This window comes from Drosophila sulfurigaster, chromosome X (assembly GCF_023558435.1).
Source record: "Drosophila sulfurigaster albostrigata strain 15112-1811.04 chromosome X, ASM2355843v2, whole genome shotgun sequence".
Taxonomy (NCBI): domain Eukaryota; kingdom Metazoa; phylum Arthropoda; class Insecta; order Diptera; family Drosophilidae; genus Drosophila; species Drosophila sulfurigaster.
In genome coordinates, this window is record NC_084885.1 from 33,058,740 (window position 1) to 33,070,838 (window position 12,099).

Sequence of the window (12,099 nt, forward strand, 5' to 3'; positions counted from 1 at the left end):
ATCCTTGTTTCAGTATGGTCGATGTCTCGCGAACATGCGATATTGATGCATGACTGGCATTAGAAGTATTAGGCACTACATGAGATTAGTCAATATCAATTGGTAAATATACTGTTAATGATGCGCACGTATGAACTACTATATATTATGAGTTTTCAGAAATGTAGATAATAACTTACAACGATCTACTGATCATGATCGCATTTCTCACATTGTTTGCAATACGATCTGAATTCGATTGACTTATCGATTAATGCATGCTTAGCCGATCATTAATTGAATGTTACATTATAGGTCAGTATCATTAAATTTGGCTTTCGTGACATGATAATTAGTTTATAGATCAAATTCAATTAAAATTTATGACTATATTTTAGGTTTCATACAGTATGTGTACTCAGGATGCTATTAATCATCTGATTATGTGCTGCAATATGCAATCGTATTCGAATTTGGTATAATCTATTGCACAATTCAATTTCAATCATCAATTATACATTTCAAATATGTGTTTTGACATTAATATAGTTGATGATCTATGTTAAATGTAAATATAATAGTTTATGATCATTTTGGGTCTGATTTTGTTGCTGTATTCAAGTTCGAATTATTATCACATGTACATATCCTCAGATTACATATGATGCTCGTAATTATTCTCATTTAGTGTCTAAATAGTTTTAATTTGTTAGGTTTATTTGAGTTGATTGAATATATGTATTAAGTTTAGCATATACTGATGTATTCTGACATATGTTGCAACATTTTATTTCTTGAAATTCATTGTTCCACTAATTGCTCATTGATTCAAGTTTATGATTACTGCATGCATTGAGTAATGGTATTTATTCAGGTTTGTATATGCGTTGCGTTTTATAGTTCATGGTATACATGCGTTGTTCAACGATCTTTCAGACTTATTGTTTGTCATGTCAATGATTATTGGAACATTGTATCATGTAAGTTGTCATGTTACTAATTCACTTAGTGGCTTTGTTGTATAGATTTGGGTATAGATTGTAAGTTAGCTTGGTTAGTATCCTACTCTAGTTGAAATGATAAACTATTCCGAGATAATGTATTCATGTAGAGATCTATTAAACTATGCAGATACTTAGCTTACTAGACGTCACTGTCCGTGTATCTATTAGTGCTGACTTTTGTAGGAGGATACATGATTCGTTGATTTGCTACTACTTAATTGGTATTGATTTGGGATCTCAATGTTACATATACTAATTGTCTAAGTTTTTGAGTTTATCGTTATTTGCAATTATCAATTGATTGTAATTGAACTCCTGTAGCTGCTAATTATTGCTACTATGACTATTTTATGCGATTGATATGTTGATGGCTTTTGATATCTGTATGATAACATAGTTTTCGAAATTTAATGCATGATTCAATGGACTAAGCTGTCTTGCTGAAATAAAATATTATTGAGTTTATTTTAGATTAGATTTGTATTCGTATTGATTGATTAGTCAACTGCCATGATTGCAGTATGACTAGTTTCATATTCCAATTCATACTACTTCAGTAATTGTACGTTAGGATTGTAAATTAAATGATATTTGATATGCTAGTAAATGCTTATCAGTCTCTAGTCGACTGATATATCAATAAAGATCATAAATAGTTACATTTGATGTTTGTCATAATGAACTATCTGTAAGCAATGTGTCAATTTATGCAGTTCCATACTCGATTATCGATCAGGTCTAACAGGCTATAAACTGATCCAATATGATTCTAATCAACTAAGAATTAGTCTTATAGTTAGTAGCTAATGAAATTGTACAATTATTGCTAGTGAAGCATTCATTAAAGTCTGTCGTTAGATATCAGATTAGGATGAGTTTCTTGAATCGCTTAACTTGTTTTATTGATCAGGCATATCAGTCTCAAGTCTAAATCGATCGTATGCATAATAGTTAGACAATCATGTGCTACAATGCTCATGAATGCTAAATTGAGTAATGTCAATGCATCTAGTGCTATCGATTGCTATTGCATACATCTATGTATAGCTCATTGCATGTCGAATCTCGTTCAGTTATAGTAGTCAGCTGAGTTTATCAGTGTAGATAGCAATCGTCTGTCAGTTATGCAAATGTACCTGTTCAGGGTCATGCTTCCTAGCGCATTGAATCGAGCTTATTCATGCAGTTATGCTATCATGCGCAAGTGATCGATGCTTATCAGTGAAATGTTTAGCTGTCAGTAGTGCACGTGATGCTGTCTCAATCTATGTTCAAAGCTAGTATTCTCGAGATCATGTTCATCGATTGCACTTCTGGTTACTGTACTAGTAATGTCTCACTCGATGTCATTGTTCACTTAGACTTAGCAATTTGTTGTTAATCGTGAATTTAAACGTTGACTATTGGAAGGTATACTTAATCTAGTTGAACTAAATATACCATATTCTAATCTATTATATGTAAATGCTTAGTGATTATCATCATTCAATAGTTAATGTATTATTAACTTGTTAAATTAAATTAGTTATAGTTAAGATTAAATGTATTTAATTAATATTTTATAAGTTATAATTATATTAAGATTGTATAATTAAATTAGTTAATCTAATGATTAAACAACTACAATTATTCTATTAACTTTTTAAATTAGAATTATAAGTAATGAATCTATGTAAGCAACTTTCATGTTGCAGATTAGTATCCGATTAATTCGCTTACATGTAAGCTTGTTACATGCACTTTACGTGTTCCTTTGTGAAGTTTGAGTTCATCACACTTTGGTTATGCTCTTATGGTTAGCTAAGTGTCATCTCGAATCACTGCATTCTACTATTCTCGATATTTGTTCTAGGCTGACTTCAGGCTTTAGGTCTAGAACTTCTTACCTGTGAGTTATGTTCAGTGTTGATCGGCTTAGACTGATTCTATGTAGTTAGGTTGTTCTAGGGTTTACGTTGTCGAACTCTTTGATCTATATCGCTGGATCGTTATGTCTGCTTCTTTTGGTCTATTCCAGGTGACTTCAGTCTTGAGATCCTTTAGCATTATGTTATTGTCGGTCGTTATTTACATTGTGATAGTCTTTAGGTATCTAACCTTGTGTCTATAGTTGAGTCATATGTCTGCAGTCTGATGCCTTCGTCCGAATCTGTGAGTTCAGTAGCTAGTTATTGCTCCTTCGTGATCTCGTGATTGAACTTCGTTTAGATTCATAGTACATGTTTGATTCTCGATCATGCTTCACTGTTCGGTCAATGTCCTGAATTGTCGTATCGCGACTTGGTACTTTCGTTGTTTGATGTTGTAGCCTGATCATTGTTCTTGCGTTCTGGAGTTGATTAGTCGTTGCTTCGGCTTGATTCTTTCAGTTTCAGCTCTCGTACCCATGTCTCGCTTGTCTCGCATTCTATGCTCGTTCTGGCTCTTGGTTACTGGTCTATGGACTTTTTTCGACGTCGTCTGCTCTTTACTTGCGTTGTTTGACTTTTCGGTTGGTTTCTGGTAATAGTGGTCTTCTGAGCTTTAGCGTTTGATGCTGTCTTGTCCTCATGCCTGCTATGTCTGCTCAGCTTGTTATTCTGGTTCCAGATTGGTCTTCTGTACTGATGTTTCTTGGATTATTATTTGGTATGTTGGTTTATTGTTGGTTATTGTTTGCTTCTGTTTTAGTTAGTGATGTCTTTCGTGTTAGTTTGTTCGTTGCACTTGTCAGCTTGTTCTACTTCTTGGTCTTCGTTTGTTTTTGGATTTGGATGTTTGGTATGGTTGTTATGTATGGTTGGCTTATTTGGTGTTTGATTGCTTTTTGTATGTTTTGTGTCTACTTTATTAGGTTGGTTATTTTTTTCATTTTCGATTGTCACGTTGCTAGGATTGCTATGTTGTTTTCTGGGCTTCATCGTGTTTGTGTTATTGGGTACCTTGTCGACTTGGCTTTCGTTTGTCGGGTGTGCATCTATTGCTTCTTCGGGTCCTAGGCTGAGATTACGTTGGTGGATGTTAAGTTCCAGTAAGGTTGCAGATCCGTTGCTGTCGAACTCATGACTTGCAGATTGCTTTCTCGTCGGGCGCTGCAGCATACGTGTGCGGACGGCAGGCGACAGACTACTGGCTGTGAACATATGGCTAGCTAGCTCAGGCTAGTAAGTAGGATACAGTTAACGCACTAATCAGTCGCTCAGCGTCGGATCGAACGCATGCTTGCAGAGTATCGCGTATTCGCATCGCGAGATGATAGGACATGTTACGAATGCTATCCATGTGCAGTGAGATGATAATGAGCGAATCAGGCCATGCTCGAATTCCATGACCATTGTCTATCGCATCATAGACGTCATATTGAAATGCAAGATGGACAGCTAGACATATGGATATGGAATGCTATGATGCATCATTATAATCAATGACAGTTATGCAGCATATAATGAAGATTCAGATGAATATCATGTCTAATAATTTGACAATCTATATGAATTTGCATTACACATTCATGATGGCATGTTTAATACATACGATTAAACAGTTATACAATCATTCAGACATGTATGTGCAAGTACAGACTTAGTCATGACATTGCATGAGCCTATTGCACAGTATTGATGCATGCCTAATTCAGCTTGAATCATATATGTGGCGAATTTCTGATGTTGCACGGGAAGGTACGTTGAGGGATGGTGTAGGATGCTGGATTTAGATTGATGTAAATTAGAGCACTGTATGATGATGATTAGCAGCTTAGTTGAGGCGGATTGATGTGTGCTGGTGAAATTGTCCGAAATCCAGTTGATGTCGGTTGCAGCGTGAAGTCCTTTATGATTATTCTATACCTTTGTAGGTCGTTGATGTTTGGAATTTTATATTTAAGTTTTTCATCGAAACAAAGCTTCTGGAGTCCAACATGAGTGACAGAGTCTGAGGCATGGATCTCAAGTCCAAGTCCCGTATTTGCTCTGACCTGGAAACCACTTCCAAACAGCTGTGCAGCCTTGTTTAAAAGAGCATCCGCGTCGGCGATATATGGGATGATTATTTTTAGCGGTTTAATTTCATCGTTGTTGTCGTTGCTTGTTTCTATTTGGAGTCCCAGAACAGCGGGAGCTTCCTGTACCATTGTCCACTTAGACCTCTGTTCAGTAACGCAGTCATCCTCCCCCTCGCTGATGCTCTCGATGTCTACAACATGTCCTTCAGGATCATTATTGTTTTATTGACTCCTGCTGCACCTTGGGGATTCGTGGAATTTTTGGGAGTTTTGGGTGTAGGATGGGAGAGACAGATCTCTTTCCGAGAAAAGAGGCCCTCCCAGCGCCACGCCTCTTGGTCATCCCGACCTTGACCTCCTCCGTGTCCCCGCCACCACCGACACCTTCATTGCTCATGCCGCTTTGGGGCTCCAGAACGATGGGGACTTTGTTTTCCGTACCGCAGTCATCCTCTCCCTCGCTGACGCTCTCAATATCCACAATGTTTTCTTTGGTACTATTATCTTTAGTTGGTCTTTGTTGCTTTTTGGGGTTTTTAGGATGCATGTTCGGAAAGATGGGTTTCTTTTTAAGAGTAGTGGCTCTCTCGATGCTTCGTTTTTTGATCATGCCAGTTTTGACTCCCTCCATGTCACTTTTGGTTTCTTCAGAATTTGGGTTATTGTTTTGGGGGTAACTAGGATGTTACTGATAATGGCTGGTTTATTGTCGGTTTGATTTGGCATCTTTCTTTTTGTTGTTTTGGCTCCCTCCGTGTCACTATTAGCCTTGTCTGTATCAGTTTTAATTTCTTTTAGTTCCAGTTTGTTGGCCAGGAACTTATTGGCTTGTTCTTTAATTTCTTGGAGGACTTCAGATTTTGGGTTATTGTGTTTGGGGGTAACTGGTATGTTACTGATAGTGGTTGGTTTATTGTCGGTTTGATTTTCTTTTTATTGTTTTGGCTCCCTCCATGTCACTATTTGTCTTGTCTGATTCGGTTTTCATTTCCTTTAATTCCAGTTTATTGGCCAGGAACTTCCTGGCTTGTTCATAACTTCTTGGAGGACTTCATCAGGATTTGGTTTTGTCGTTTATTGGCGCGCGCAGGCGACTTGGCTGTTGTTTGCGGTGCGGCGCCGGCGGGGGCTAGTTGTCGTTCGGGGCGGAGGCGCTGAACAGAGTTTTAACTAAGTATGGGCTAAGTTAATTTAATTTCCACAGTAGTGGCAGCGCAGCAACACGTCCGCTCGGCTCGACGACTCGACACTCTCTCGTCCCTATCGGCGGTGGCCATTGCACAGGGGCCTAACTGTGCAAAACAGAGGGATACAGCTTACAGCTACCTTAATGTTAGTGCGACTCGCAGGTCGCGGTGACATAAGAGGGAGAGAAAGCTATCGTACAAGTCCCAACCGCCTTTTGTGTAGATATTCGCCTATTCCTTTCTGTCACGTATCCGCCCGTATGGACGGTCGTGTTGCGAGCAACTCGCAAGAGGACATGCTACGAATCGAAATGGCAGGGTATTGCAGGTAATGCTCCAGGTGATGACTTTAAATTAATAGATCGCAAACTGCGACAGTCTGGCATCTGGCCATAGGACCAGTATGCCAAGTCGCCGCAGTCGCGATCTATATGTGAAGTGGCTATGGCGTAGTAACAAATTTGTTTATAATCTATATAAATAATAAAAAAAAACTGCCATATTGTAGATGGTCTGCATGCGCCGGGTGGCGCTTAGCTGGCCTAGCCAGCCTAGGCCAGGGGTAGTTGCGACAATGTGATTGGTCCAAGTTGTGTTGTGTGTGTTGACGTAGGGGTTTGGACCATATTAGCAGCTGATGGTGATGCGGGGGCCACGGTGCAATACTACACGCCTGCGTGCAGGAGTAGAGTGGCGGTGCATTTCCAACAGCGTATGATTTCCAGTGTGTGGAGTATTGGCTGCAAGCAGTTGACCATACGAGGGGGGTGCAGAGTGGGCTGCGGTGTTGTAGGACAGCAAGCAGTGGTCGACAAATCCACAGTTGCCCGCTAAGCTGTCTTGCTCGCGTCGACGCGGCAGCTGCAGCTGTTTGTATATTTCGGAGTAATATGCTTACAGCATCATCAATGTCTTTAAACAACGCTTTAATGGATACGGATGGACGTCGCATTTATCTAGCGGAAAACCGATTGCAGTGTGATTGCAATTCGGCAAAAACACTTCAAAACTGGCTGAAGGAACGCAGCACCGATATACCCGACTATATGGATATTAGATGCCGCAATTTACCTCAGAGCGTCATCGAGCTGCAGGAGAGTAAACTGTGTCAATCGCCACCTGACTGGACCGACTACATATACTACTTGATAGCAGCTGAAGTAATTCTGCTACTCGCACTCATCACCAAGGTTTCCTACGACTATTGGGTATTCAAAACATCGGGTTATTTGCCATGGCCAGCCAGCAAAATGCCAAAGTTGCCCTGTGACTGGCTGTGTGAATCGTAGTTCACACGACAGTGTTGAGTGCTGAATTATCATATTTAAAACATATCCAATGTGTTTACAACATGAACATGACAAAGTACTTTGTTATATACCGATTTCAATCAATGTGCCTTCTCTACACATATGTATGTAATTATAAACTGTTTTAAATGTTGATATATCAATAAAAAGAGTGAGTAGTATATTCTTATGCCTCTCTTTCACTCATACCATGTACAAATGCGTCATCGAATTGCGTATTCTCGAACCCAATTAGACAATATTACTAATCAAATGACTGAGCTTATGCACAATACTACAATTAACATGAGAGAATTCACCATAAGTAAATTTCAAGTTTGTCCATCACGACAGCATCCAGTGTTGTTGGTATTACTTATTTGTTGTTACAAAATCCAAAAAAAAATAATTTAAAATTTATGATTCAAATTGGCGCGTTTTTTAGGGTTTTGTAGTATCCAATGACTAGGTGTATCTCTGCTTGCTGCTGATTTATGTTCGCCTAGTATTTCACCTACTGATTTGAAAATTTTTGACCTTACAACATCGAGTGGCCAACAACAACAATTATATTGGCAATTATTGTTGTAATTGCCTATTTGTTGCTGTTGTCGCAATATCCGAAAAAAATAATTTTAAATTTTAACGGGTTTGACTTTTGTGCATCGGTTGCTTTTAAGATTCAAATAGGCGCGCAAATCAAGTTTTTGTAGTTCTGGAAACGGACTGATGGCGCCACGTTCATTGATTTTGGCCGTTAAATTTCAAGTTCGAATATACAAGTGGGAACACTGCCTTCCTCGGCGATTCTCAAATGGTGTACCTAAGCATCTACTTGTGTCAAATGAGGATTTTTTTTTGGGGGTTTGTGATTTTTGGCGGTTGTTCAAATTTGAATTTAATTGAAGATTGACAACGCCCTTCTCATCGATTCTCAAGTTGTGTACCTAAGCATCTTATTCTAGCAAAACATTTTTTTTTTTTTTTTTTTGGGGCTTTTGGTTTTCTGTCATTAGATTTAAAATTTGAACTCATCTGTAAGCAACTTATGTTTTGTTTAACACTTGCTTGACTTGAGTTTTGGGTCCGTCTGTGTATAGGAATGTTTGGTTGGGTAGACGGGCTTTGATATTGACAAAGTGTTTAAAAGATTATGTCGTTGGTTTTTATACCCGCTACCCATAGGGTTGAAGGGTATTATAACTTTGTGCCGGCAGGAAATGTATGTAACAGGTAGAAGGAGGCATCTCCGACCCTATAAAGTATACATATTAGAGATCAGCGTCAACAGCCGAGACGATCTAGCCATGTCCGTCTGTCCGTCCTCTTGTGTTGGCAAAAAACACCTATTTACTAGGGGTCTGAGTTGCTTTGGCCGACAATCTGGTATATTATGCCGTCTATGGTATATTTTGAATGTGAAACTATATTGATATACCAAATATACAATTTGGTATATTTGTTTAGTATTTTTCGTATATTTTGAAAAAATACCGTAATATTTTGCATTTATTCAAAATGGGTAGCGGGTATCTCACAGTCGAGCACACTCGACTGTAGCTCTCTAACTTGTTTTATTTATATTTTCATATCTTGGCGCACCAAATTTTTTTGGTGCGATGGAAACAGCGATTTTGTCCGTTAAATTTGAAATTCGAATTAACAAGTTGGGAACATTGCCTTCCTCGGCGATTCTCAAGTGGTGTACCTAAGCATGTACTTGTGTAGAATAAAGATTTTTTTGGGGGTTTGTGATTTTTGGCAGTTAAGTTTCAAATTTGAATTTGATTGAAGATTGTCAACGCCCTTCTCATCGATTCTCAAGTTATGTACCTAAGCATCTTATTCAATCAAAAATATTTTTTTTTTTCTAATGGGCTTTTGATATGTTATGGTCACACAGTGAGTTATTTAAAATATATTTTTGTTGTGGCACAAAATAGCAATTTCCATCGTATTCTACATATGCGGACTTGATTTAATTAAATAAAATAAAATCATAGTTATCAATTTCAAATTATAGTGTTTTGAATCATTTATTGTAATTATAATATTTGTAAATTTCATTAATGAAAAGTAGCACATTATGGAATCCAGGATGGGTCCAACGGTTTCAAATGCAGTCGCACCATACCCCAGTCGACGTTTTCCGGTTCTAAAGGCTTAAAAGAAATCCTCAGATTTGGATGCTTGAAGTGACGCTGTATCTGTAAGAATAATGAAATGAATACTTAAGAGTAGAAGACTTTCTGCACAACACTCACCAGCTTTTCGTTTTCATCTGTGTTGTGGCAATACAATGCTAAGGGCTGAGAACGATTCTTCAGTGTCGCCTCCACGAGACACCGGCTAAATTCAAAGAATTCATTGTGCAGCTTTATGCCTGATATATCCAGGATCTTTAGCGATGGACAGCTGGCTGCTACTTGCCACAGCTTTGCCTCATTCAACATCACCCGATGGGCGATGATATCCAGTCGCTGCAAGTGTCTTAAATCCGTAATCAGTTTGTGTAGTTTATCGGCTGTGAAACAATGTTCTTCCAACAATGTCAATTGGTGCAGTGGCTCAGTTTGCATAATGTGGTCATGCGGTATTGCCATATGCGATCGTGAAATGTAATCTTATGTATGTCGCTGCCACGCTTCTCCAGCAGCATGCGCAAAATGTCATCGCGAAAATCCGCATAATAAGAATAGGACGCCCACTGGCAGTGAGCTCGCAGCTCGACTGTAACTCACCACTATTCGGCGTTTTCTGCTCTGGAGTGACACTGTCACAAGTATGCTGCTTACCCGAACGCAGGGACTCATTGCCTGATCGTCGTCATTGCATGACTCATCTTTGTCGATGGTCAATTTGATGCTGCAGTTCAATTCCTGCGGCTGTTTGCCGGAGTTTAGTGCAGGTGGTGGTGTGCACGCCTGCGCATTTCATGCACTTGAATGGGCGTCGGCAGTAGTTCTTCGTGTGTCCGTAGGCTTGGCAACGGTGGCACTGTGCAGGGTCGCGGGGCTTACAATGCTTCTCGACCACTACTGCTTGGTTTCCCAGTTCTTTAATGTTTAGGATTTGCTCATGGCTGCCGTCCGCATTGGTGTCAATCTCCACCTTAAACATGTTTAGTGGATTTTGCGAGATGCGGTGTTTCATACATTAAACTTAGTTGGCAACGCTTAGTATAAAAATACTGGAGTGAACATGTAATATTGAATTACCAATTCTGGTTACAATACATTAGGAAGAGGTAATACAATGCAATCCTTATACAAAACAAAACAAATCAGATCAAATCAAGTTAAATTCTTTGTTTAACTTCTGTTCAAAGTAAATTATTATTAAGTCAAGTCAAATTCAAATGTAAATGTAATATGAATTAAAACAAAACTTTGTTTATTTGGTTTTTAGGCAAGTTAAATTCAGTTAATTATTAAAATTAAGCCAAGTGAAATCCAAATGTAAATGTAATACGAAATTAAGAAATTAAGACAAAACTTTGGTTTGTTTCTTTGTTTTTAAGCAAGTTAAATTAAGTTAAATCAAATCAATTAATTAGTTCAAAGTAAATTATTAAGTCAAATCAAATTTAAATGTAAATGTAATACGAAATTAAGACAACTTTTTTTTTCCTAATTAAGCTTGGTGACCAAGGATTGAATTTCCGTTAGAGCATCCTTTTGTTTAGTGGTCATCTGCCTACGGGATGCTAATTTGTAAAAATGGCAACCGCGGTAGGTTGCCACGTGATTTCCTCCGCAATTGACACACAGGCCGTCTACATCTCGGGGCTTTGAGCATGCGTGTGAGGGGTGCTTACCAGCACATTTAAAGCATGTAAACTCCTTTGCCTGGCAATCCCTCATCATATGTTCAAAGCTTTGGCACTTATGGCATTGATAGGCTCTTCTTCTGGTGTTTGGGAGCTCAACTGTGACTTTGTAAGGTCCAAGTGTTTTTATATTTAGTACGTTTTTGTTGTTTGTTTGGTTTACTAGGTCTGCTTTAAAGGCGTTTGTTGGTTGACCTGAGAAACCTCCCTTTATATTTATAATGTGGCAGGGTGTATGTCCGTTCTTTTTTAGCTGTTCCGAAATCCAGTTGATGTCGGTTGCAGCGTGAAGTCCTTTTATGATTATTCTATACCTTTGTAGGTCGTTGATGTTTGGAATTTTATATTTAAGTTTTTCATCGAAACAAAGCTTCTGGAGTCCAACATGAGTGACAGAGTCTGAGGCATGGATCTCAAGTCCAAGTCCCGTATTTGCTCTGACCTGGAAACCACTTCCAAACAGCTGTGCAGCCTTGTTTAAAAGAGCATCCGCGTCGGCGATATATGGGATGATTATTTTTAGCGGTTTAATTTCATCGTTGTTGTCGTTGCTTGTTTCTATTTGGAGTCCCAGAACAGCGGGAGCTTCCTGTACCATTGTCCACTTAGACCTCTGTTCAGTAACGCAGTCATCCTCCCCCTCGCTGATGCTCTCGATGTCTACAACATGTCCTTCAGGATCATTATTGTTTTTTATTGACTCCTGCTGCTCCTTGGGGATTCGTGGAATTTTTGGGAGTTTTGGGTGTAGGATGGGAGAGACAGATCTCTTTCCGAGAAAAGAGGCCCTCCCAGCGCCACGCCTCTTGGTCATCCCGACCTTGACCTC

General features: G+C 38.8%; 1 protein-coding gene across 2 annotated transcripts; it reads right to left on the reverse strand.

Annotated features, from left to right (window-relative positions):
• Positions 1–9,450: 9,450 nt before the first annotated feature.
• LOC133848248 (uncharacterized) lies at positions 9,451–10,095 on the reverse strand. 2 transcript variants are annotated; one of them, XM_062283741.1, is made up of 2 exons: positions 9,706–10,095; positions 9,451–9,642 (listed from the first exon to the last, which is right to left on the reverse strand). In XM_062283741.1, the coding sequence occupies exons 1-2, from the start codon at positions 10,042–10,044 to the stop codon at positions 9,526–9,528; spliced, it is 456 nt and encodes a 151-aa protein (XP_062139725.1). In that variant the 5' UTR covers positions 10,045–10,095; the 3' UTR covers positions 9,451–9,525. The 2 variants fall into 2 exon arrangements, with proteins under 2 accessions (XP_062139725.1, XP_062139724.1); XM_062283740.1 differs by having other exon boundaries at positions 9,458–9,648; positions 9,706–10,035.
• Between the last annotated feature and the right edge of the window lie 2,004 nt (positions 10,096–12,099).